This window comes from Vigna angularis, chromosome 2 (assembly GCF_016808095.1).
Source record: "Vigna angularis cultivar LongXiaoDou No.4 chromosome 2, ASM1680809v1, whole genome shotgun sequence".
Lineage (NCBI taxonomy): Eukaryota > Viridiplantae > Streptophyta > Magnoliopsida > Fabales > Fabaceae > Vigna > Vigna angularis.
Genome location: NC_068971.1, coordinates 52,332,635 through 52,355,630, shown reverse-complemented (window position 1 = coordinate 52,355,630; position 22,996 = coordinate 52,332,635). Strand labels below are relative to the sequence as shown.

Below are 22,996 nucleotides of genomic sequence, written 5' to 3'. Positions count from 1 at the left end.
CTAAATCATTGGAAAATGAATGATTTTGCCACATTATCCAGTAATTAATGATTCCCTATTGGCCAAATAACAAGTTGAGGTTTGTCCATTGTTGAATAGTATATTTTTATACAGTGAAAGTGAACGGTGATGGACCACTTGTAATGGCACCAAGGTTCCAATTTCAATTCACACTAATAATACTACTTCTCTTCAACCAAGGCACTTTCACATAGGGCTCAACAACATAGTCTCAGTTTAGCCTTAATTAAAATATCACAAAGGCAAATAGGGAAAACAAGAAGAAAGAAATTAAAACATTGCACTCTGTTTGACCAAAAGGCAGAAGAAAGATAACTTTTTGTTAATGTGTCCAGTGAATTTTAAGAAATTGAAGATACAGTCAGCTAGTTTAATTGGTTTTCGTTTTCATGAAAAATGTGTCCATTTTTATGCTGAGCTATGGAGCAGAACAGTTAGCCTATTGGTTTCAGAAAATGATCCTACCATTTGAGTAATATCAATATCTTTTTATACAGTAAAAGATAAAATAATAAAAATGTAAAGAAGTAAAAATTATTATAAAAAAACTAGTGTGTGTTTGTTTAGTTTAGTCCAGTGCAAAAAGAACACACACTGTGGTTGTTGTGTTTTGTGAGATGTGTTGTACGAAGAAGAGTACATGCTCAGGTTCAGCTCTTTGTGTTTATGTGGCTATTAACGGTAATCAATGCTAATAGAATGCTTAGACTGTGTTTATAATCAAAATCCAAAGGCTGGATAATTTCAAATTTCTCACATCTCTTGATTTATTTTATTGGTTTTTCAATTTCATTAACCACACCAATTTCTCTCTTATTGTGTTTAGTTTAGAGGTGAGTCTCCTAAATTTGATCTGCAAAACCAAAACGGCACAAGAGTCAGAAAAGGAAATAAAGACCACTGGTTTTGATTTTGTTATCTGCTGTTTTTCCTGATTTAGCTTACAAACACACACCTCCAGCTCTGTGTTGAAAGGTAAGGAAACCCTTTTGGTTGTTCACTTATTCATTCCATGCCCATTTCTGGTTCATCTTCTTCTGAGTAGAGGAAGAACCACCGATCAAGTGAGTGTATCAGTGTTCATTGCAGTTTTTCCCATTTCCACTCTTGTGGTTTAAAGATGAGAACTTGGAACAAAAGTGATACAAACATGGAGGTTTTCTTTTTATGGTATTTTTTTAGTGAGGGGTATTAATTAGCGGTGTTAATGTTAGGGTGAGGTTTATGAGTGCTGCTGCTGTTCCTGTTGTGCTGTTATTGCTTTTTACTGTGATTTCCTTTTGTGGTAGAGTCAGATTGCAACATCCTTTTTCTGAAAGCTTTCACAATGTGAGGCTGGACTTTTGGCTTAGCCCATGAAAAAAGATGCTTTTTTTGGGGGGTTTCCCGTTTCTTCATCTCTCTTACTCTCTACACTTTTGTGGGTTTATCATTTTCTTGGGAAAGTGGGATTGTTGAAAACTTGAGATAGATGCCTCTGTTTTTTTCTTAATGAAATTGCTCATGCAAAAAACATGAAAAAGAAGAAAAAACTTGTGCTTTTTTAGGGGAAATGGGGACCGAAGCTTTTTAATGTACTAGCTAAGTCCCAAGAAAAGAGACCCCTCCTATATAACCTAATGAATTGACATTGGCTCCACAAGGGCTTAGACTTCAGCACCAAAGCCAGCATGTATAATGTTTAACAGTTACATTGAAAATTCAGAATAACATTTTTTGCTCTTCATTTTCCTCAGATTTTTTGAGCTAAGGGAGAAAAAAAAATTCTTTTTATGGGGTTTATATCGATTGGTTTATGATACTTATGATTGGATAAAGCTTAGCTGCGGTAACATATGTTTACATATGTTTTTGGGGATTAAAAGTGGAGCTTCTTGCATTTATGAGTTGGAGGCAAGGTTGTTGGCCTTAATTTTGTGTTAACTAAAACAAGGGCCTAAACTGTGATGTGTTGGCCAGAGTGTTGGATGTTCTGATAAGTCAAGAAGTCATGATTTGTTGGGTTGTTGCTGTTGTGGGGTCTCATTCAATGACCGACTCCTGACATTGCTGTGATAAATGTGAATTATTGGAATCTGAAGGTTTCCCATGTTGAAAGGGAAGTTTTGGTGGTAAGTACACACTTGTAGGAAGAGTTAAAGAGTTAAACATATCACATCACTAGGGCAATCCATTGCCTTGCATATCACATAAATAGGGATTGTTACCGTTTTTTGCTATTGCCATGAATGAATAAATCATGAAATACCCTTCATAATGTTTACAATGGAGGTTGATTTCTGGAGGTAAAAATAATGCAGTGCCACAAATTGACTGCTGGGAAGTTAGTATACACTTTAAATTTAAAAGGGAAATACATAAATGACTCACCTTTATTATTTTTTTTTTAATTTTTGACGGTGGGGACTGGTTGATATCAGCCTGAGAAGTCTTACAACACTAAAATACAGCCACTCATCTGTCTGTAAAGTTATGGACGGGATTTGCAGAACACTGTGGAGTCCACGGATTTGTTTGATTTGTGTAATTAGGTTCTTTCTTTTGGTTATTTTGAATAAGATAATTCCCTTAGGAGCATCTCAGGTTACGAATTCGCCTTTGGTAAAATGTATGGTTAAACTAATTTACACTGGCAATGTTATACTTACTTACCATTACCACTTGCTATTTGCTAAGTACCTTTTTATTGCTGCCAAGATATTTTCTATTCTTGTTTAAATCTATGGTTTGCTTCTGCATCTGGTCTTGCTGGAAATCCATCTGACATAGGGCTAGAACAAGTGATTTTAATTTTAATGTTGTCTTTGAAAGATTGATTGCCATGTTTACCCTTAAGAATTAGCTGTTCTTAGGTTCTATAATTATTGGTCGCTTCACAATTTTTGTATTATTAATAAGTGTTTGTTGATCATGCGTCCACCACATTTATTCAGGTATTCGCGGTGCCTTTTGCTTCTGCCAAACACTATTCCAGTTTCTGTTCTTTCTTGAACCACTTTAATCTCTTTGATAAGATCTTGTATGATTTTTAAAGAAACTAAAGCAGTTAACACTTATGTTTGATTTGAATTGTAGTTTGCAGATCACAGTGAGCATTTGCATATGAATTTCTAAGGACTTGTGATGGAGTGGAATGCAAAATCTCTCGGACAATGGGACTGGGAGCACTTATTCTTCTTCAATACAAAAGCAACAGAAAATCCGAGGTTACCAACAACTGATTGTAGCAACGAAGCAGATCGAGAAATCAATGTTGGGGTGTTTTATCCATCAGGTGGGAGTGCATGTTCTGGGTCTGAACTAGTACATGCTTCTTCACCAAGGAGCTCAAAATCAGCTTCCAATAATTCACTGTCAAATGAGGATAGCAAGGCATCGGTGTTGACTCTGGAAGGTTCTCAGGATGATTCCACTGGGAAGAAAGAACTGTGCCCAGTTGAAACTTCTCAATCAGCAGTTCCTTCTCCAGTCTCTGGTGAACCTTTGCTCACTCTGAAGCTTGGCAAACGGTTGTACTTTGAGGATGTATGCGCAGGAAGTGATTCCAAGAAAGCATCTTCCTTTGAGGTTCCAATTTCTTCAGGAAAGAAATATAAAACCAGTAATCAGAATTTGCAGCATCCAAGCTGCCAGGTGGAAGGCTGTGGCCTTGACCTTTCATCTGCTAAAGATTACCATCGCAAACACAGAGTGTGTGAAGGTCATTCCAAATCCCCTAAGGTGCTTGTAGCTGGTTTGGAGCGCCGATTTTGCCAGCAATGTAGCAGGTAAATCTCAATGAAGTTTTGATTGTTCTGATGAAAATGACATCGAATAAAAATAACATTTTCAAGCACATATCAGTTAAAATAAAGATTTTCCTGTCTTTCTCGGTCATATCAGATAAATTGGTTTAAGCTTTTTCCCTTGAATTATCTTGTTGAAGGTTCCATGCTCTGTCAGAGTTTGATGACAAAAAAAGAAGCTGCAGAAAACGTCTCTCAGATCATAATGCAAGGCGTCGCAAACCACAGCCTGACTCAGTCCAATTAAATCCATCAGCGTTGTCTTCGTCGCCTTATGGTATAACAAAAACATTCCTTTCTCTTGGAAAATCCACTGTTTTTGTCTTGCTCCTTGGTCTTGTTTTGCAGTTTATATTTTGGGATGCATAGTAGAACATATCATGAAATGTTTCTGGGAGAATTCTGAGAATGAAACTTGTGGTAAAAATATGAACAAATGGGGGAACAAAATTTGGTGAATCTGTGCAAAATCTGACCCATATTTCCTTTATCGTAACCATGTTATCAGAAATTTCTTTTTCAGCGATTTACAAATTCCCATTTTTGTATGATCACAACTGATTCCAGCAAGCGACAGTTGCATGTTTTCCTCTAGTGTTTCTGTTATGTACTTAGTTTTTGCGATTTATTTCAACTTCTGCTTGGAAACTTGTGAGCAGTAAACAAAGAGAATCCATTTTAAAAATCCTTTGCGTTTATAAAAAAGTAATCTAAATAGGACCATAGTAAAAAAAATGATCAACTATCACTTGGTAAAAGGCATAAACACAGTACGGTGGCCAAGTGATAGGAAACCAGACAGCGCACACTTAATAAAAGCAAAGCATGTGGTAGGTAAGCAAGAAACACCGTTACTTTGGTTCCTTTTATAATTGAGTGGTGTCACCTCAAGAAGCAACTTTAAATTCGTAATGTCAAAACACAAACTAACAAATGAACAGTGAATGTTACAGCTTAGCTTGTAGTTTATCGGAATTCATTTATCCATTATTGTTACTGAGAAAACCTCTGATATTGATTTGGTGAATTGACAATAAAGTATGAAGTGCTTCACTTACTTTGCAGATGGGAGGCAAATGATGAGTCCGTTTGCATTTTCAAGAAGTGCTACAAACATGGGCTGGCAGAATTTGCATAGCAACAAGCTCCCCCAGACAAAAGATTTTCTTCCGAAGCCTGCAAAAGCCTTTGATAAGATACCCAGTATTGTATCCATGTTTTCTGATGATAACAGTGGTCTTCTAACATCCAGAAGTATAGCAGCGAAGACTATTGTTCCAGGTTATTGTTGAGCTCTTAATAATTCAACCTTCTGATAGAATTGATAGAATTAATAAAACTGTTGTTATTGCAGGTTTAGAAGATCCGAATTCCATTAGTTCGTGTGATCCAAATGGTGCACAAGATGTTAACCGTGCTCTCTCTCTTCTGTCAAGCAATTCATGGGGTCCATATGAGACTAAGTTCCTATCACTGGAACGCTCCTCTAGAACACAATCGATGACGCACCAGCAGCAGCGCTTACCACTTGCTTCCTCTTCGGAATATTGGCACACTGATCATCAACAACAACAACCTTCCCCTTCCACCATGAGCATGTGCATCTCATTCTCAGACTGTGATACCAACAATCGCTTTCAAGACTTTCAGCTGTTGAGTGCACCCTATGACTCGCCTTTTCCATGCAACCATCTGGATTGATCAACAACAACACTATTAATGCAATGCTCATTCGTCTGGATTGCTATGCTGTGCTGTCTTTCCTTAATTTGCTTCCTTTTTTAAATGGAGATTAATTGAACCAACTCATTGTTCCATTTTCTGAATTTTGTCCAAAACTCTCGAGACATTTAATATTGTACCAGACTGCGCTCGTTTATTTTGAAGTATCGTTGCATTGCATGCCCATTATCGATGGACACAGATGCTTGCTTTCTCCTGTGACCAGGGATGACAACCGAACTTTTCCCCGCATTTGATGAATTGTTTTACCTTCCCTTCCAATTTTAAAGTTTCGATACAGAGATGGATAATATATCAACCAACTTTATTCATCATTACCTCTAAATGTTTTTTTTTTCATGATTTAATTATACAGTTGGTCCTACTTTCCTCAAATAGGTTAGGTTATTTTTTCTCTCAATTAAATTTTTAATTGTGAAAATAAATACAATTCAACTCTTACCATTAAATTAAATTTTCTTAAAAAATTTCCAATTAGGTTTTAATTATATTTTATTAATTTTTTAATATTTAAAATATCAAAATTCCCACCACTGTCTCACGTAAAGTACTCTGAGTCTGTCATGTATTTTCACCATGTGTGTCATGTCAGCTGTTAAGCCAATTTCACTGCAAAAATCCAATTACATCAACTTTTCACAATTAAAAACCTAAGTCCAAGTGAGACATAAAATAATTAAAAAATCTATTTGAGAAAAATCATCAAAAATAGAAACCATGATTAAACTTTTTTTCGTCTAACTTCCACTTCTAATAATTAATTTTCATATTCTAATGATATTCGCGTATTGAAAGAGCATACATCTAATTGAGTCTAAGTATGATTCCAGATACATGTATTTCTAAAGGATGTAAATAAGAATATATTTATAATGTCTCAAACCAATTTAAACCTGACCCTATACATGAGCAGCTGACGGCGTTAAAATATGCTAAGAGGCCCGTAAGCTTCAACTACATGTTTATAACGTGAAAGTTCTACGAATTTTCATCGACAGAACACTGAATATGGTCACCCTCAATTCATCTTTATTAATTTTTAATAATTATTTAATGATTTATACCGTTAGCAAATTCAATTGAAAAACTTGTAATACCCCAACTTGAATTTACTCGAGATACCCTGACAGTATCTCATTTTTTTCTTAGGTCATATCCGATCTACTTAAACAGGTGTATGCAGATGATTCTTTTTTCGAGTTGAAATCAATTACCATTGTTAACACAACTCATCAACATTTCTGAAAACGTACTTATAGTGTAAGCTTCTTCAATGGTACCGTTTAAAATTAAATAAAAAACTTTAGAATTAATTACCTGTTTATTTCCATTATTTAGATATTTCATTCAATTTAATTTGATTCAAATCCCTTGATTTTTAAGGATACAATGACAACTTTAAATCCAAACGGCACAAACTATAAAGGATCTAAACTGGAAGGAATTAGTCATTCAAATGCATTATTAAAATTGAAAACTTGATTAAACCTTGAAGAAGTCATTACAACTTTTACATTAAGGTGATTGATTGAAAATTTTATTATTTATAAAAATCGAATTGAACAAAAAAAACGTGAACGAACCAAAAATTAAATTAGATAAAAGGAGGGTAATATGGATTATGATTTAATGAGCCTCATGCAGGCCAAAAGTTATACGACATTCTAAGTTTAATCCTAATAACTCAAATCACGGTTACTTTTAAATACAAAAATGCAGCTAACGTAGTGAGAACCAGCAATGAAGAACACCCTATTAGCAGACTTCCTACAGATCACTCGTCAAAGTCGAGCTTTATCAGCTAATGTCCGACGTGCTTCTAGAATAAAGCATATATTGGAAGCTTCTTTGGAGTACAATATCAGGTTACTTCATCTCTTTTCTCAATCATCCTCTGCATGGATTTATAGTCCAATTCGTACGGAGCAGCACTACACTGGATACTTAATATTTATAGACATCTAAGTCCATCATCAGCTGATCGTCAAATTTTGTTCATGTATTTTTGTGTATATTAACAAAACCCATACGAAAAGAGTCCTTCTTGGGTATGGGCTAAAAGAATGACTACCGTTATGCTAGTCATAAATACAGATACTAACTTTTACACAAATTCGCGAACTATGATTGCAGAGAATAATTCCGAGGGACTACTAAATTGACTAGATTGCCCGATTGACACGATTCATAAAGAACAGATACCTACTTGACATCCACCAAATATTAGAGTAACGAAACAAAATATAAGAGTGAGATACCAGAAACAAGAAGATTAGCACTCAAGGTACATAAAAGATAACCCAAAACCCTAAAATATTATAGGGCTAGGAACGCTTATCTAAATGAAACTAAAATAAAAAAAACTACTAAATAATCTACCGCCAACTTTAATTCAACGACACGACATGAATCATCCATGTAGCTACAAGCAACAGCATGAGAGAAAATGGCTTCTGTAACAATGCACATATCCTAAGTGGTATGTTAGGAAGACACTTTCAGCTACTACCCAAAACTAAATGCCACCTAATAAATCTAAAAACTTAGAATCTTCATATTCTTTTGAGGCACCTAGAGTAATACTTAAACACAGACATTCATGAACCAAAAGAAAACTTAAAACTGGAAACTGCAATAACCTTTGTGCCAGGAAAGTTGGCTGACACATGCATCATAACAATCCACAAAGACCAAAATACCATCTCAGTTAATACAACAACTTGACACATTGAGAAGGTGAGTGACTTGACAACTGCTGCAACATAGAGGACGACAAGACTGACTGTCAGACACCGAAATTGAGCAATTCTTGATGACAACTCTGGACCTTCTCAACCCTCAAACATGTCCTAGTACTCACTGGAACAGTAAATAATTGCAAATTAAAGATTGCAATGGATAGATAGGAAGAAACTGAAAAGGTGTAACAAAACGGTTTCAAATGAATGGAAGCAAAACTGAAGCTTTTCCTTAGAATCCACTTAAAAGACAACTTCACAACAGATTGCAATTTGAAAATGTTCATCATGTCACAAAGCTGCTCTTGGAAAACCAACTGTTGCAACAACAAATGAAGGTTAACAAAATGAAAACATTTTAGACAACAAACCTGATCATTTTGATCAGCAGATGGTGAAGCAGATTTATCAGACTCAGCAGGCTTGTCAGCACCACAATTCTGTCTGTTGCACTTGGTTCTGAAAGGATAGTTTATGTTGTTACACTTTTCACACTTCCAGCTTCCTTCAGGCATCTTTTGCTCTGAATGGCGAACACAAAGAAACATAATTAACATATGTTGATCTTATATCAGGTAATGACATCATTCAAGAGTGACAGAGACGTGTCATGACGGAAGATACTCACTGGAATTTTTGTCAGACTTTGAGGCCTGCAGCCCAACGATCACATCCAACAATTTTAATCATCATTTATAAAAAAATGTTAAACATCAAATTTTCCAGGACGTAAAAGTTAATCACAATAAATAAGAAGCATAGAAACAGAGGCAGCAAACCTGGGATCCAGGTTTGGGTGTGTTGCACTTTCTCATGTTGCAGACAGTTCTAAATGAGAAATTGACATTGCCACATTTTGGACATGTCCAGTCATTGTCACGAGTTGTGTCTGTTCGAGAAGTGGGGATGGGAACAATAATACTACATCAGTTTCCATTCGAACATAAATAGACATAGAATTCAAGTAACAAACCCGTACCTTTTTTCTGAGACTTATCATCATGAAAAAATCCAGGTCTGGCACCCTGACCAGGAAAGAATGAAACATTACATTTTGCAACAAACTCCATGAAATTACACAATTTACAAATTATAGCTTCATTAACTGACAAGGGATCAAATCCAACTTTGAGGATGAAAAATATGCATGTCCAGTAATTTGTTTTGATGTAAAATACAACAAACTGTATGACCATGTATGCATGATCGGTAAGCTGTGACCACAAAAAACCAAATTTAGATCGTTAAGACCACTAAGACCTGTGATTGTACCACAATAGGAAAAATACATATCTAGCTTTTAGTAATATTGTTTACTATGAACAAATAACTGCATAACTTGACATAAGATTCTTCAGTTGATGACAAACAGTAATAAAAAAACGTTGGTCCTGGAATTTGAAGTTATATACAATTGATTTTATCTTTTAGCTTACAGCTTCATACCATTGTCCCAGGTCCAATAGGCACACCCAGGCCATAGCGATCCAACAGTTGGGGCATCCCATAGATCCCACCTGCAAGAAAATACCCAACCAAAAAGGTAATATTAACCCCAAAAGGAGAAAAGCAAAAAGAGAGAGAAATAACATAATAGAATCAAAGAAGCAAGATTTATGTAACATTAACTCAATCATTGTCAACACATGAGAAAGTTCCAATTGATTATTCATTTTCGCCCATCAAATTGAAGAAACTTCATTGACTTCAATGACAAAAAACAAGAAATAGGCATACCATTTCCCATCACTGGCCCACCAGTGTAGGGTGCAGGTCCAGATAAATGCAATGGTCTATAAGGACTTCCAGCAGAGAGGCGACTACCATAATTGTAGTGATATGCTGATCCTCCAGAAAATGGAACATCATAGGGAGGAACTGATGATCCATTGAACAGAGAAGATCCATATGGTGGGACACTAAGATATATAGAAGATGGAGCATTGGAGCCTAAATAAGGAGCTGCGGATGAATAACCCTGTGGAGCTTGTAGAGGCTTGGCAGCAGATTTCTGGGATAGATAAAAAAAAACTTTATGATAAAAGTAGCTCTAGAGGAAAGAAAAATAAAAACAACTACATGTCTGTCCTTTGCATACGTGCATGAACATTTGATTACTATACCCTCTACGTTCTCTCCTTTAATTGGGAACGAAAGACTAAATAGAAAGTAGGAATACAAAAGAAAGCACCATAAGAAATACCAGTAAAACGAGAGCAGAAAAAGAGAGAGAAAAACCAATAGTCTACCAACAATGATATTGATAACATTTATCATAAAATAAACTAACCTTGAATCATTTGAGAGATTCAAATCACATTTCAAAAACTCACTGTGACGCTACATGTAACATCTTACCGAATTATGATCAGCTGGCCTTGGTTGAGTGCAATTACGCATGTTACAAGTTGTCCTGAAAGAGAAATTGACATTGCCACAGCTGGGGCAAGTCCAATCATCTTCCCTACGGCTTCCTACAAACAAAACCCAATCAAAATGCACCCAAGTTCAGTTTTATCACCACACAATCAGATTGCATTATAAAAAAGCAGCACGCCATAATGGTGGGTGTGGAAATTAGCCACTGCGACAACGGCTACTGGTGCATAAATTGATAGCAGAATGTAAAACAGTACGCATGCACGATAATTTCAACTTCAAGTGTAAAGAACACTGTTGAAGTATCCATAAACATCACAGTTAAAAACAAAAACAGAAAAAGCACAACGCACCATCAGTCCTGGCACGCTTGGCGGCAGAGGAATTTCTGTTGTCAACCTGCAAAACCACACAAAGTCTGAGATTCGAATTCACTGCGACGATGCCGTAACAACAAATTAAAAACAAATCCGCCCAAAGACAAAAATAACGTGGAAAAAGGAGAGCAATCAAAATTAGATCGATAATAATGGAGAAATCCCTAAAAATCGACTACATTGAACCGAGATCGATTGGGTTAGGGTTCAATAAGCGTGGCTAAAGAAGACGATAAAGAAATCGGAGATAACTATCATTAGTGAAGGAATGAGAGAGAGAGAGAGAGAGAGAGAGAGGCGTATGATTACCCGAGACATGGCGACACAACACGACACAGATCCTTCTTCTCCTTCTCCGGCGGGGCGGAAAATAGTTGAAGCTACTCGATGAAACAAAAACACGCAAAAACCAAACCCGAAATCACACAAATCTAATATACTTCATTTTAAAACTGGCATAGTATATTTCCAGGCCCAAACACGGTACACCCAAGGGCTTACAAGCCCATCCTAGCATAATATCTTATGGAGCTTTCTTCCAGAACCTCCAAGTTTTCATTTTTACGTCCAAATTTTACTTTAAAGACAAATTTAATATTTGAAATATATATAAAATATAAAATAAATTAGGTAAGCAATTACTGTTTAGTAAACATATTTACTTCTATATTTACTCATCGAGCATGCATTCCCGAGGTTATTTAAGAATATATTTTTTTCTTGTCTCTCCTTTTCTTTAACTTTTTTCTTCTTTCAACAATAATATTCGTGATTTTAATTGGTTTTATCTTTGTCTCATTTCATTTATTTTCATTGTTATTCTTCTCGTTCATCTTCTGGATATACATATTATTAGTTTAGGTTGGTTAAGCTTGTTTGAAATTTTATATTTATTTTATTAAAACTGTATAGTTATTTTTTTATATTTTATATATATTAGATTTCGAAATTTTGCCTCAAGAAACTTCAACTTTCAAAATTTAGTTTAGGAAATTCATCCAATTTTGAAATTTGATTTATAAACTCACCAAATTTCAAAATATGATTTAAAAACTTAAGTTTTGTTTACTTGAATGGATTTGGAGGAGAGTGATTAAATAGATTTAAAGGTAAATTTTTTTGATTTAGATGAGAGTGATTAAATAGATTTAAAGGTAAATTTTTTTATTTATCTGAGTGGATTTGGAGATAAGTGAAAGTAGATTTAGAAGTAAAGTTTGTGAGAATTAGTGTAGGATTTGATTAATGTGACAAATTAAAAAAAATTATTTCCAAATCAAAATCCATTTAGATACCTTCAAATCCTCTCAAATTCATTCAATCATTTTCCCCTAAATTTATTTCCCCTAAATTCATCCAAGTGAACAGAGTCTTATTGAATTTTCAAATACGGTAAAGGTTTCTCCCTAATTTTGAAATCTGATTAACATTTCTATGAGATTTCAAGTTTTGGTGAATACTTCTCTAAAATTTCTAAATCTGGTATTCATTTTTCCTGAATTTCAAAATTCGATGAACACTTCTCCCGAAATTCAAAATTCAATATTGATTTTTTTATTTATTAATTTTTCTTTTAATGTTTTGTTTTTATTTTTTATTTTATTTTTTTACTTTTTTAAAATGTCTTTTACTTGTTTTGTTTTAATAATTTAGTTATCTCCAAATATTATTATTTAGCTAGGTATAGAGCGATAATATTATGTTATATGTGGTTATAGTCTAAGATGAAATATTATTTTAAAGTTTAATGAATTCACAAGTAAATTATATATTAATGTCAAATTTTTCTTCTTTTATAAATGAAATGTGTGAAAAAAATTACATAAATAACTTTACAACTGATCAAATTTTTTTCACACGTGACGAGTTAATTAAGTGAGTTTGAGTGGTTATTTTTTTATCATGGTTTGTTGTTGTCCTAATAAGATCATATAAAGCTAATAGTCAACCAATAATAAAGGGTTTTGTATTGTTAAGATATGAAACGGATAAAAAGTATAAGAAATACAAATTTGATGTTCATCATAATATATTTGACAAAAAAAAATGTGAATATCATTTTCACTCCTATAAAGAAGTGGGACATGGTGTTTTTTAGGTAGTGGTGGCTCATCAAGCAAAAAATTAATGAGCTAACTTAAATTTACTCCTAAACAAAAACAAGATGTACAATGCACCACAAACCAATCCTCCTCCACCAAATACTAGAAACACCACCACCACAACTCCCTCACACAAAATGACGTTCACCACCTGCCCAACCACCGACGTCAGTAACTTGCCACCACGAAGTCAACTCCAAGTCAAGCACCATCCAGAACCTGCAACAAAACAAAAAAAAAATGTGAAGAAAGTTGGTTACATATACAAAATGAATCAAGGGAATCACTTTCCTCAAACTAATAATCGGTTCTAACATGCTAAAACCAGTTCTCCAAACTAGAAATTAGTTCTAAGATGTTGGAATAGGTTCTCCAACCCGTTGAAAAACATGAAATTGATTCCATCTTTGCATTGTTTTGTGTATGATTTGAATTAAAGACAATGTGAAAATGTCATTATCTTCAAAATTACAGTAAATCTCTTAAGATCTTATTCTCATGCTATGATTGCAATTTTAATACTCATCCTAAAATCGTCCTATTCTAATTCGTTTAAATCCATAGAAACAAATAAAAAATGTACTTATTGTACCATACAGACCGGGCGGTCCGAGAGCAGCACCTGCATCAACCTAATCGCCGGCGTTTCTTCTATCTTTTTTACTCCTCTGATAGCATCGCCAGGCAGCTTGCATAAACACTCACTACAGGCTGTGCGACTCGACCGTTCATCCTTCCACTCGAATGAGTAATGACTGTGTACCGTACGGACCGGATGACTGCACAATATTGGCCTATTGGTAACGGGGTCATTAAGACTAAGATTAAGGTAAATAGTTATTAGAGCTATTGGGCTAGAATTGGACCGTGATTAACTTTTCACTAATCTCAAGCTCATGGCGAAAACTATAAATACAAGTCAGAGGTGAGTGGTAGATAGGTTGTATTTAGTGCACATTCATTATTATTTCATTGAATCGCCAAATGGTTCCTGTATTGACTTTGGCATCGGAATCTTTAACAAGTTCCCTTCCGGACGGAAGAAGTGGACAACAAAACTTGGAACGAAACCGGACGGCTAGAAGACAAATTGTGAAAGAACTTGATGACTCAGCCCCAATAACCGAAATACTTATCATCACTCCTATCCAATAAATCCACAAAAACAAACATTGTTTTAAAGATAATGATTTTCTAGTTTAAAGTACTTTTTACTTTAAATCACACTATTCATATTTTGTTGTTATCTTTTTTTAGAGTCCCAAACTTTTTACCATCCATAACAATTAGCACAGCATAAGGGCCTTGCATAATTCATATATTTAAAGAGTACTGCTAGGTTTTTTGCAATGGTTTTACTCAAGAACAAAAAAAAAACATAAGTTGATTCCATTCTAGCACCTTTAACAATCGTAAAACATTTCTTCGAATTTTTACCGAACATCATATATAACAGGGAGGTCTATACATTTACTTTGCGGAAAAGAAACGAAAAATCTAATGGTTCCAATTTTACCATGTTGGCCATATGTATTTCCATTAAATTATGCTTTTCCACTAAATATTAGTTGAAGGTCCACTTAAAAAATTGTTGAGCCGGAAAAAAAAAATTCACTCAAAGATTGTAACTTCTAATATAGAAATACGGAAAATACTCGACAGAAAATTATTATTTTTTTCTTAAATGTGGATACTTATACACATATTTTATTTTTACATAATTAAAAAAGGAAAATTTAGAACTATTTTACCTTCGGGTGTAGTATTTTTTTATATATCCTTCATTTAAGACTCTGAACTGCGACCAAGAATTCAATAATATTAACTGTGGGAAGCAGAAAAGAAGGACGAGCATTACATGGGGTCCCAGAGAGAGAGAGAAGCCATGGCAAGCCACATATGCAAACGGCAAACCAATTCATTAATTGAAAGTCCTAAAGAAAACCAAAACAGCAAACAAAACGACAACTTTCACTGACTAAACTCCCTTCATTCATCACAGCGTTCAACCTCCCACCATCATGTATAAATGCTCACAAAAACAGGTGAAATTGCAGCCACAACAACGGTCAAACTTATCATCATCGGCATACTAGGTATAACCATACTTCCATGCGAAGCGTTTTGGCTTTGTGGGGTCGTACTTGCTGTGTTTGATGTTGCAGGCGTTACCTTCGAAGAGTTCGTGAAGATTGCAGCATCAGGGGAACTTGGTGATAGACCCAGAAGCTCTGTGCACATTAAAATCATATACCATGTCGTATATATTATTAGTATCAGTATACAGTAACTATACTTATACAGAAATCCAGTATTAGTGGTTGACGACATGTGACCAAATTTATTAGTACAACCACTGACCAATCAAACACCAACAACTGTCCATTTTTGTTCCATCAAACACTTTAAAAACATACACAAATAGCAATTGTACTTGCATATGTAGTCTAAATACTCGTATAAGCTTCAAATGTACTGATGCCAACAGAGTAGTTAATTTTTTCACCTATGAGTTTTTTACTATAGACTGTTACTTTTCCAAATGAAGGATACATGGTTTAAAATTGAAACTGTGAGCTCTTGGGTTTGTTCTTTGGTCACATATCAATTTAATTAGCGACAAGAATCAGACTGTATAGTTAATATACGCAATCTTGGTTAAAGTAATGTCGATGCCCTCTTACCCAATCTAGATGATAATTATATAATAAACTAAAAATTGGTTGCTAAAAAATTAATAGTATAATCACTATCCATGGGCCTTCTAAAAGGACACCAAAATAAGAACTTAACCTTCATGGCGTTCTCACACCAAAAAATGTCCACACTAACTAATAAAACATTTTCATTCATGTACCCTTTCAGAATAGCGTAAACGACAAATATGTCATCGAAGGTAGAACTTCCCCTCAATAAGGTAAGTCTCACACAAGAACATCTTACGTATCCATGAGACTTTCAATTGTTTAGTCAGAACCTTAACAGCGAAGGACACCACTAAAACTAAGATTTTCCTTCGAGACTAAAAACATTAAAACATCATTAAAATTTTGTATATAGAAAATGTGATTCGGGTAAAAACATGAAGTCTTTATTTAAAAAAGTTGAAGCAAGGATGGTTTGTTTGCGTTGTGACGAAGTGAGAGATGCAGATGAAAAGGTGAAGTTTTGAATTGCAAAGAAAAGGTTGTGTGAGATAATAAGTCGTGTTTGCGTAAGAGATTGAAAATGGGTTTTGGAAAAAGGTGAAAGTGCTTACTGGGACAGTCGGTGATGCTGGCGTTCTTGATGTTGCAAGCGGAAGGGAGTTGAAGCAACCTGTCTTCTTTAATACCCAACTCTTTGACCTGTGGGCTACCCTTGTGAGTCATTTCAATGATGTAACACAAACATTCTGGGTTGCTCTGCTTTATGCTTGAAGTTGCGGCGCAGCAACCGTCGCTCGGTTTATCTTCCTTCCCCGTCGCGAAAGTCAAACACGGAGGAACCTTGTCAATCGCCGACGCGCACTTGGTCGACAAATCATCGCCTTCCGCCACCTTCATCCACCCACACGATGCCATCACCACCACAAACATCACCGCAAACACTCTGCTCTGCCGCTTCATCGTCACGAAACCTCTGTCTCTGTTGTCTCTGTCGTCTCTGTCCGTTCTCGTGTTTGTGATTTTGGGAAATGCAATGGCTGGTCTTCTCTATTTAATGTACTTAGGTGAGGTGGTGGTGGTGTCCAATTAAGTCTCCCTACTGCAACATCGAACGGTACCTTAACGCCGTTAATCTCTTTTTCACGACACAATTCAACTACCATTCATTATTCCAATTTAACAACGAACATGGTACAAACAGTATTTGTTGTATCGTGTTACGTTTGGTCCAAATTACTATATTACACTCTTTTCTTCTGAGCGTTCCCACGTGAAAGAAAAAAAAAACATTTTTAAATTTCATTTTATTATATATTATCATAATAAATAATTATAAAATAACATGTATTTATCATTTTCTTATGATAATTAAGTCCGTGAAATAATGAACGTTAAGCGGCGAGGAGGTTAAATATCCTTGGACCGCGGTCTCGATAATCTTTAATAGCGAATAAATACTTGAATTCTTTGGTGGTAAAGTTAGAAGCAGAGATATTAGTAGTGTAATAAAATAATAATAATAATAATTTAAAGAGTGTAAATAAATAATAGAGTAATTTTGAAAAAGCCATGTGGAGTGTAATGAAGATGGTTATGGGAATATAGAGGGGAAATAATAAATAAATGAAGGAAGCTGGTAGTGGTTGGAGTGAAATTAAGAAGAGGTCACAGATTGGGATTATTATGACTTTGGAGTTTTTGGAAAGACAGATACTATAAATAACGTTGTTCCTCAACCACTGCTTCTCGTTTCTACCTCCCAATTTAATTCTCCACGTGGCATAACCATGCAACATGGTTTAAAGGTTGTTGGGTGTTGAACTTCACCTTCTTCCTTTTTAAGTTTTTAGTGGGTTCCCAGCAGTTCTATTTCGAATTGTGCTTCTTCTCTGCACTGTTCACACGACCCATTTTACTGCAGAGCCGATACTGGTCCAGAGTGAAACGCATTGATGATCATAAGATGCGACGTGAGGTTCTAAATTCGATCGTTACCAAAGTTCTTTTTATCAGTAATAAATAATATATTAATTATAAGTACATGGAGTGTTTTTCAATCTTTTGACAAAAGAATTTTTTTTTATATATATATATATATATATATATATATATATATATATATATATATATATATATATATATATATATATGTATGTATGCGTACAAAACAAAAGCATGTAACTTCTATACTAAAAATAAAAACCAGGTGATACATTCAAAACTAATAATATTTAGTGTAGGTTATTTAAACACTTCATGATTTCGAGATAAGATTTTTGTTTATAGTAATTCTAAAATCCTGTTAGTAAATATAATAGTTATATCATATTAAACAATAAATTTTAAATCTAATCCACATAAAATTGAAAAGTTATGTTTACACTCACTTTAAATTAACTATATAAAAAACATTTTCAAAAAAAACTCACAATATAATCAAGATAAAAAACTTTAAAGAATAAGAACAATTAGACGTAAGAATTACATTTTTCCAACGTTGAATTACTTTATTGACAGCCCATAGTCCATGTGTGTCATTCTTATGCAATTCTTATAATAATATAACGTCTACATTCATATTTTCAATGTATAAAATTTAAAACAGTTACTTCATGATCAAAAAACCTATCCATGATAAAAAAAACTTATTCATTGATGTGAAAAAGTCTGCAAGCAAGAAAAAGTTAGATTTTGTTAATAAGATGCGTTTGAAATTCTGTGATCAATTTTGAAATTTAGATCTCGAATTTTTGTTTTTTGAATTTCAATCACTCCTTCAAACTTTATAAATTTTATGCATAAATAAAATGAGTCTAGGAACAAGAAAAACATAAATGGTGGAGATGAAGGAGCTTATTGAAATTCAAAGACATAAAATTTATGATTTGAAAGATACAAAAGTTTCAAAAACTCTTTAAGAAATGGAATTTAGTGGACGAAGTATGTCTATCATAAGATATTTATCTTGATTTGGATGTCAGAAATTGAGTTATTCTGATGTTATATTGCTTTTAAACATCCAAAAGAGTTTATTCATGCAATAATATAACATCAAGAAAGAGGAACTCCAACGTTAATTGATGTTAGAATTCTTCTTTCCTAACGTTGATTGGTTATATGATGTGAGAATGTGGAATTTATCGACATCTAAATTGGACAACTATTTACAACAATGTCATCTGCTTTTTTTAACGTTAACATTTTTTGTTTTTGATGTTTAACGCTACACGTTGCAACATTTTTTTATACTAGTGGAGACTTCTAATACAGCCCATCGCGTTAAAGTATATATACATTTTGTTTGTGAAACTAAACATTAATAGATTATTCGATAAACTATAATTCATGACTTTGATTTTGTGTTAATAAATGAACTTTGAATATAACCCGATCCCACAAAACGGCTTGTGAAATGAAATTAATTTAAAAAAAAGTAAAGTATGATTTTTAAAAGGTGATTCACTTTTCTCATATTAGATAATTTGATGTGAGACTATTTGTATTTTTTCTATAACTCCATTTAAAATATTTTTGAAAATGTCACATGAAGTTTTCAAAAACTATAATGGTAAGAGTACAAATATTTTTTTTAATTAAATCTGAATTTTGTTTTAATTGAAATTTAATTCATCATAAAGTAAATAAGTATTGTATTCGTAGAAAAAATATGAAGTTTAATTGGAAGGTGTTTCCCTTCATATTTAAGTTTTAGTCAGAAAAATATTTATTAATTCAGTTCATTCAAATTTTAATATTTTTGTTGGTGACAGTAATTTATTCATGAAATAATTTTATATCATTAAAATTTCGATTCTTAAATCGTCTGTTATAGTGATGATAGCAGTGTCATTATTTTTACATTACTAAAATACAGTAGTTAGTGGACTTGGAAACTAATGATATTAATTGACTGGTGAAGCGTGAATACGCATGATGAATAATAACTTTTCTCTGCACTACTTGACTGTTAAGAGAACCACATAAAAATATGAAACATTTTAAAAGAAACCCTTCATATAATAATGTATACTTTAATATAATAATGTTTACTTTAATTTTTTAAACACTAACACATTTATTAACAATCAGTTTTACACAATTTATCTGATTCTCAATATACTCTCTATTCATTAATGAAAAAATAATCGAAAACATGAAAAATAAATAACGTTATTTCATTATGAAAAACAAGGATAGAACTTCCGAATTCCTAGCAGTGTTACGCATGAATTCTATTAAGAGTGACTGCCACGTGTCGAATGTTCTTCCACATTCCTAATGTAAAAATTGGTATATTATTGTACTAAAAGAAAAAAAGTTCGACATTAAAAATTATTTTATATTTTGATATTATTTTTTAAAAAATATATAAATTTAATTTTTTATGATTATTTTATTTTTGTAGGGCGTATTAATTGAATGTAAACGTGTGTGTCGCTTTATTATTATTTTTAAATTAAACCCAAAACTAGAGATTATGAAATAGTTAGATTAATTTGGTTTTGGTTTGGTCCACCAAAACTAATCACGTTAAGTTGGGCTGATCTGTTATAAAAAACGGATTAGAATGCTTCATTATTTTTATTTTTTATTTTTTAAAATTTCTTCATATATATATATATATATATTTAGATATGTAATTATATAAATATTTTTAAGCTTTTAATTAATCAATTAATATTTTTATTCAAGTAAATTAAATTACTCTATTATAGTTAACAGTTATAACTTATTTTTGTAAATGTTGATAATTTACATTATAATAATATTAAATATTTACAAAAATATAATATAAAAAATTTAACCTTTTTATTTATTTTTATTTTAACTTTTAATTTAAAAAATAAAAAATAAATATCAATAGCAATCCAGCGTTGAACTAACCCACCAATTTGATGAATTAGATAGAATGAACTAAGACGGGTTGACGGATTGAAATTTCAATTCGGTCTTGTTTTTTCAAGCTTGCATGTTAACCCATAGCCCATTTCCATTTTTACACCCATACCAAAAATATCTTAAAATCGTATCATGAAAATAATAATAATAATAATAATAATATATTATTATAAATTTCAATTTGTTTTTGTCACCTTGCCTTATATTGGCAGTGCTGCCAATTCTCCACATTTGACAAAATCAAAGCACCTTTCCTTAAAACACAAAGCAAAACTCCATCATTCCAAACACTCCTTCATGCTACATCTCCCATAACACATCAACAACAATAAAGAACACACTCATAATCAACACCATCATCACATACATGCGATCCAAAAGGGAAGGAAATAAAACTGTTCAAATATGAAGAGCCGTTATCCGTTACAGGAGAAACGGTGGTTGCTGGGCCTGGCCGTGGTGGGCCTGATTGTCCTGGGCTTTTTCCTCTCAACCGTAGGCCGATCTTCGGAAACCGCCTACCTGTGTCCGAGCACGCTGGGGATCCGAACCCGAAAAGAATTCAATTACGACCCGGCACCGATCCAGACGCGGGCCATTCTCCACTACGCGACCTCGCGCGTGGTGCCGCAGCAATCGGTGGCGGAGATCAAGATCAGTCTGGACGTGATAAAGTCACTGGGCCGGCCATGCAACTTCCTTATCTTCGGGCTGGGCCACGATTCCCTCATGTGGGCCTCGTTCAACCCGGGTGGCACCACGGTGTTCCTCGAGGAGGATCCTAAGTGGGTCCACTCGATCTTGAAAGACGCGCCGGGCCTGCGGGCTCATACGGTCCGTTACCGTACGCAGCTTCGCGACGCCAATACGCTGCTCACCTCGTACCGCTCCGAAGCCACGTGTTCTCCTGCGACGGCGTACCTTCGTGGCAACCAAGCGTGCAAGCTGGCGCTGGAGAATCTCCCCAACGAGGTTTACGAGACGGAGTGGGACATGATCATGATCGACGCGCCCAAGGGGTACTTCGCGGAGGCGCCGGGGCGGATGTCGGCGGTGTTTTCCGCCGCTGTGATGGCGCGTAACCGGAAGGAAGCCGGTGTAACGCACGTGTTCTTGCATGACGTGGATCGCAAGGTGGAGAAGGTTTACGCGGAAGAATTTCTGTGTAAGAAGAACTTGGTGAATGGTGCTGGAAGGCTTTGGCACTTTCAGATTCCTCCTTCTAACGACACCGTTTCTTCTAGTTTCTGCTAGAAACTTCTTCACCTTCTTCATCTTTTTTGCTTCTTCTTTTCTCTCTCGTTAGAGTATCATTCAACATCATCTTGTGCATCGAATTTTATATTATATTTTTACTCTCTCTTTCATTCTTACTATGTTTTACTTTTTGCCATTCCAAATCCAGACCAAAGCACTGTTTTCTCATGTTTGAGAATCTGTTTTATTTTGAATTTATGAATTTGAGAAACTGTGAGGGAATGTTTAGTCAAATTTAAATGAACATTTTTAAATTAATTTGTCTCACATTTTAAAAAACTTCTTAGTCATATTAGACATATTTATAGTATTATTTCTAAAAAAGAGGACTCCTACAAATTATAATTTCCTGAAAATTTGATTACAGTAGATGAAAAAGGAATTTTCATACCCAACATCGCTTCTTAAATGCCTTTTGTAACCTGATTTGTGTTTGGTTGAAAATGTCAAAATATTTTATTGTAAAAGTTTTGAACTCTTAAATAAATGATAAAAGAAATATTCTTTGAATCTTTATTAAAGAGATGATTTTTATTTTTAAAATAAATTCATGATTAGAAAAATAAAATGTCGAAGATTTCAGTTAACCAAAGATACCTTCACAACTTGGTTTTTAAATCTGATTAGAACAATTAAGTTGTCTCATAACCGAATATTATTGATAGTTAATAAGTTATAGGTGTTGGTAATTATAATAATATTCTATTAAAAGGAAATGTAAACTATTTATCATACTGGTTATAGAACCTGCTAACAAAGCACCAAACAAACTAAAACTTATGAAATGCACTTTTGTGAATAGACTCAATCAATTTTGAAAGATTCGAACTAGAAACTTAAAATCAAACTGATACTTTTGGCTTGAACATTTACATTTTTTTTTCATGATAAATAACATGAATTTATTTCCCTTTGTTGTTATCCTTTGTAAATAATATTTGTCCATTCATTTTCTTGTATCTCATTTAAGAAACAATAATTTGAAGTAAATAAAAGAAAAGGATGTAATGCTAATAGAAGTTACAATTGAAAGAGAAATGGCAAGAA

General features: G+C 33.8%; 4 protein-coding genes across 7 annotated transcripts; 2 read left to right on the top strand and 2 right to left on the bottom strand.

The window, feature by feature from the left end:
* Positions 1-669: 669 nt before the first annotated feature.
* On the top strand, positions 670-5,717 carry LOC108319063 (squamosa promoter-binding-like protein 12). Of its 3 annotated transcripts, none has more exons than XM_052873056.1 (5): positions 670-996; positions 3,097-3,788; positions 3,947-4,083; positions 4,872-5,087; positions 5,161-5,717. In XM_052873056.1, exons 2-5 carry the CDS (start codon positions 3,145-3,147, stop codon positions 5,505-5,507), a joined length of 1,344 nt encoding a protein of 447 aa, XP_052729016.1. In that variant the 5' UTR covers positions 670-996; positions 3,097-3,144; the 3' UTR covers positions 5,508-5,717. The 3 variants fall into 3 exon arrangements, with proteins under 3 accessions (XP_052729016.1, XP_017405572.1, XP_017405571.1); XM_017550083.2 differs by lacking the exon at positions 670-996 and adding an exon at positions 1,066-2,629; XM_017550082.2 differs by lacking the exon at positions 670-996 and adding an exon at positions 1,066-2,954.
* A 2,020-nt stretch (positions 5,718-7,737) lies between these two features.
* On the bottom strand, positions 7,738-11,505 carry LOC108319066 (ranBP2-type zinc finger protein At1g67325). 2 transcript variants are annotated; one of them, XM_017550086.2, is made up of 10 exons: positions 11,353-11,504; positions 11,020-11,065; positions 10,646-10,761; positions 10,025-10,298; positions 9,734-9,804; positions 9,267-9,312; positions 9,067-9,176; positions 8,916-8,940; positions 8,659-8,810; positions 7,738-8,408 (listed from the first exon to the last, which is right to left on the bottom strand). In XM_017550086.2, exons 1-10 carry the CDS (start codon positions 11,359-11,361, stop codon positions 8,406-8,408), a joined length of 852 nt encoding a protein of 283 aa, XP_017405575.1. In that variant the 5' UTR covers positions 11,362-11,504; the 3' UTR covers positions 7,738-8,405. The 2 variants fall into 2 exon arrangements, with proteins under 2 accessions (XP_017405575.1, XP_052729017.1); XM_052873057.1 differs by having other exon boundaries at positions 7,738-8,810; positions 11,353-11,505.
* Positions 11,506-14,944: 3,439 nt separating this feature from the next.
* On the bottom strand, positions 14,945-16,967 carry LOC108318982 (non-specific lipid transfer protein GPI-anchored 1). Its single transcript, XM_017549977.2, has 2 exons — positions 16,405-16,967; positions 14,945-15,376 (listed from the first exon to the last, which is right to left on the bottom strand). Exons 1-2 carry the CDS (start codon positions 16,751-16,753, stop codon positions 15,165-15,167), a joined length of 561 nt encoding a protein of 186 aa, XP_017405466.1. The 5' UTR covers positions 16,754-16,967; the 3' UTR covers positions 14,945-15,164.
* Positions 16,968-20,896: 3,929 nt separating this feature from the next.
* Positions 20,897-22,189, top strand: LOC108319011 (probable methyltransferase At1g27930). The gene has a single exon (XM_017550007.2). The coding sequence runs from the start codon at positions 21,098-21,100 to the stop codon at positions 21,944-21,946; it is 849 nt and encodes a 282-aa protein (XP_017405496.1). The 5' UTR covers positions 20,897-21,097; the 3' UTR covers positions 21,947-22,189.
* Positions 22,190-22,996: the final 807 nt, after the last annotated feature.

Coding starts and splice junctions, on each gene's coding strand:
- LOC108318982 (XM_017549977.2), bottom strand. CDS start 16,753: ATGAAGCGGCAGAGCAGAGTGTTTGCGGTGATGTTTGTGGTGGTGATG. Junction 15,377..16,404: donor CAGCATCACCGACTGTCCCA/GTAAGCACTTTC, acceptor TAATGTGCACAG/AGCTTCTGGGTCTATCACCA.
- LOC108319066 (XM_052873057.1), bottom strand. Junction 10,762..11,019: donor CAAGCGTGCCAGGACTGATG/GTGCGTTGTGCT, acceptor TTTTGTTTGTAG/GAAGCCGTAGGGAAGATGAT. Junction 9,313..9,733: donor CTATTGGACCTGGGACAATG/GTATGAAGCTGT, acceptor TTTCCTGGTCAG/GGTGCCAGACCTGGATTTTT.
- LOC108319011 (XM_017550007.2), top strand. CDS start 21,098: ATGAAGAGCCGTTATCCGTTACAGGAGAAACGGTGGTTGCTGGGCCTG.
- LOC108319063 (XM_052873056.1), top strand. CDS start 3,145: ATGGAGTGGAATGCAAAATCTCTCGGACAATGGGACTGGGAGCACTTA. Junction 3,789..3,946: donor TTTTGCCAGCAATGTAGCAG/GTAAATCTCAAT, acceptor ATCTTGTTGAAG/GTTCCATGCTCTGTCAGAGT. Junction 5,088..5,160: donor AGCGAAGACTATTGTTCCAG/GTTATTGTTGAG, acceptor TTGTTATTGCAG/GTTTAGAAGATCCGAATTCC.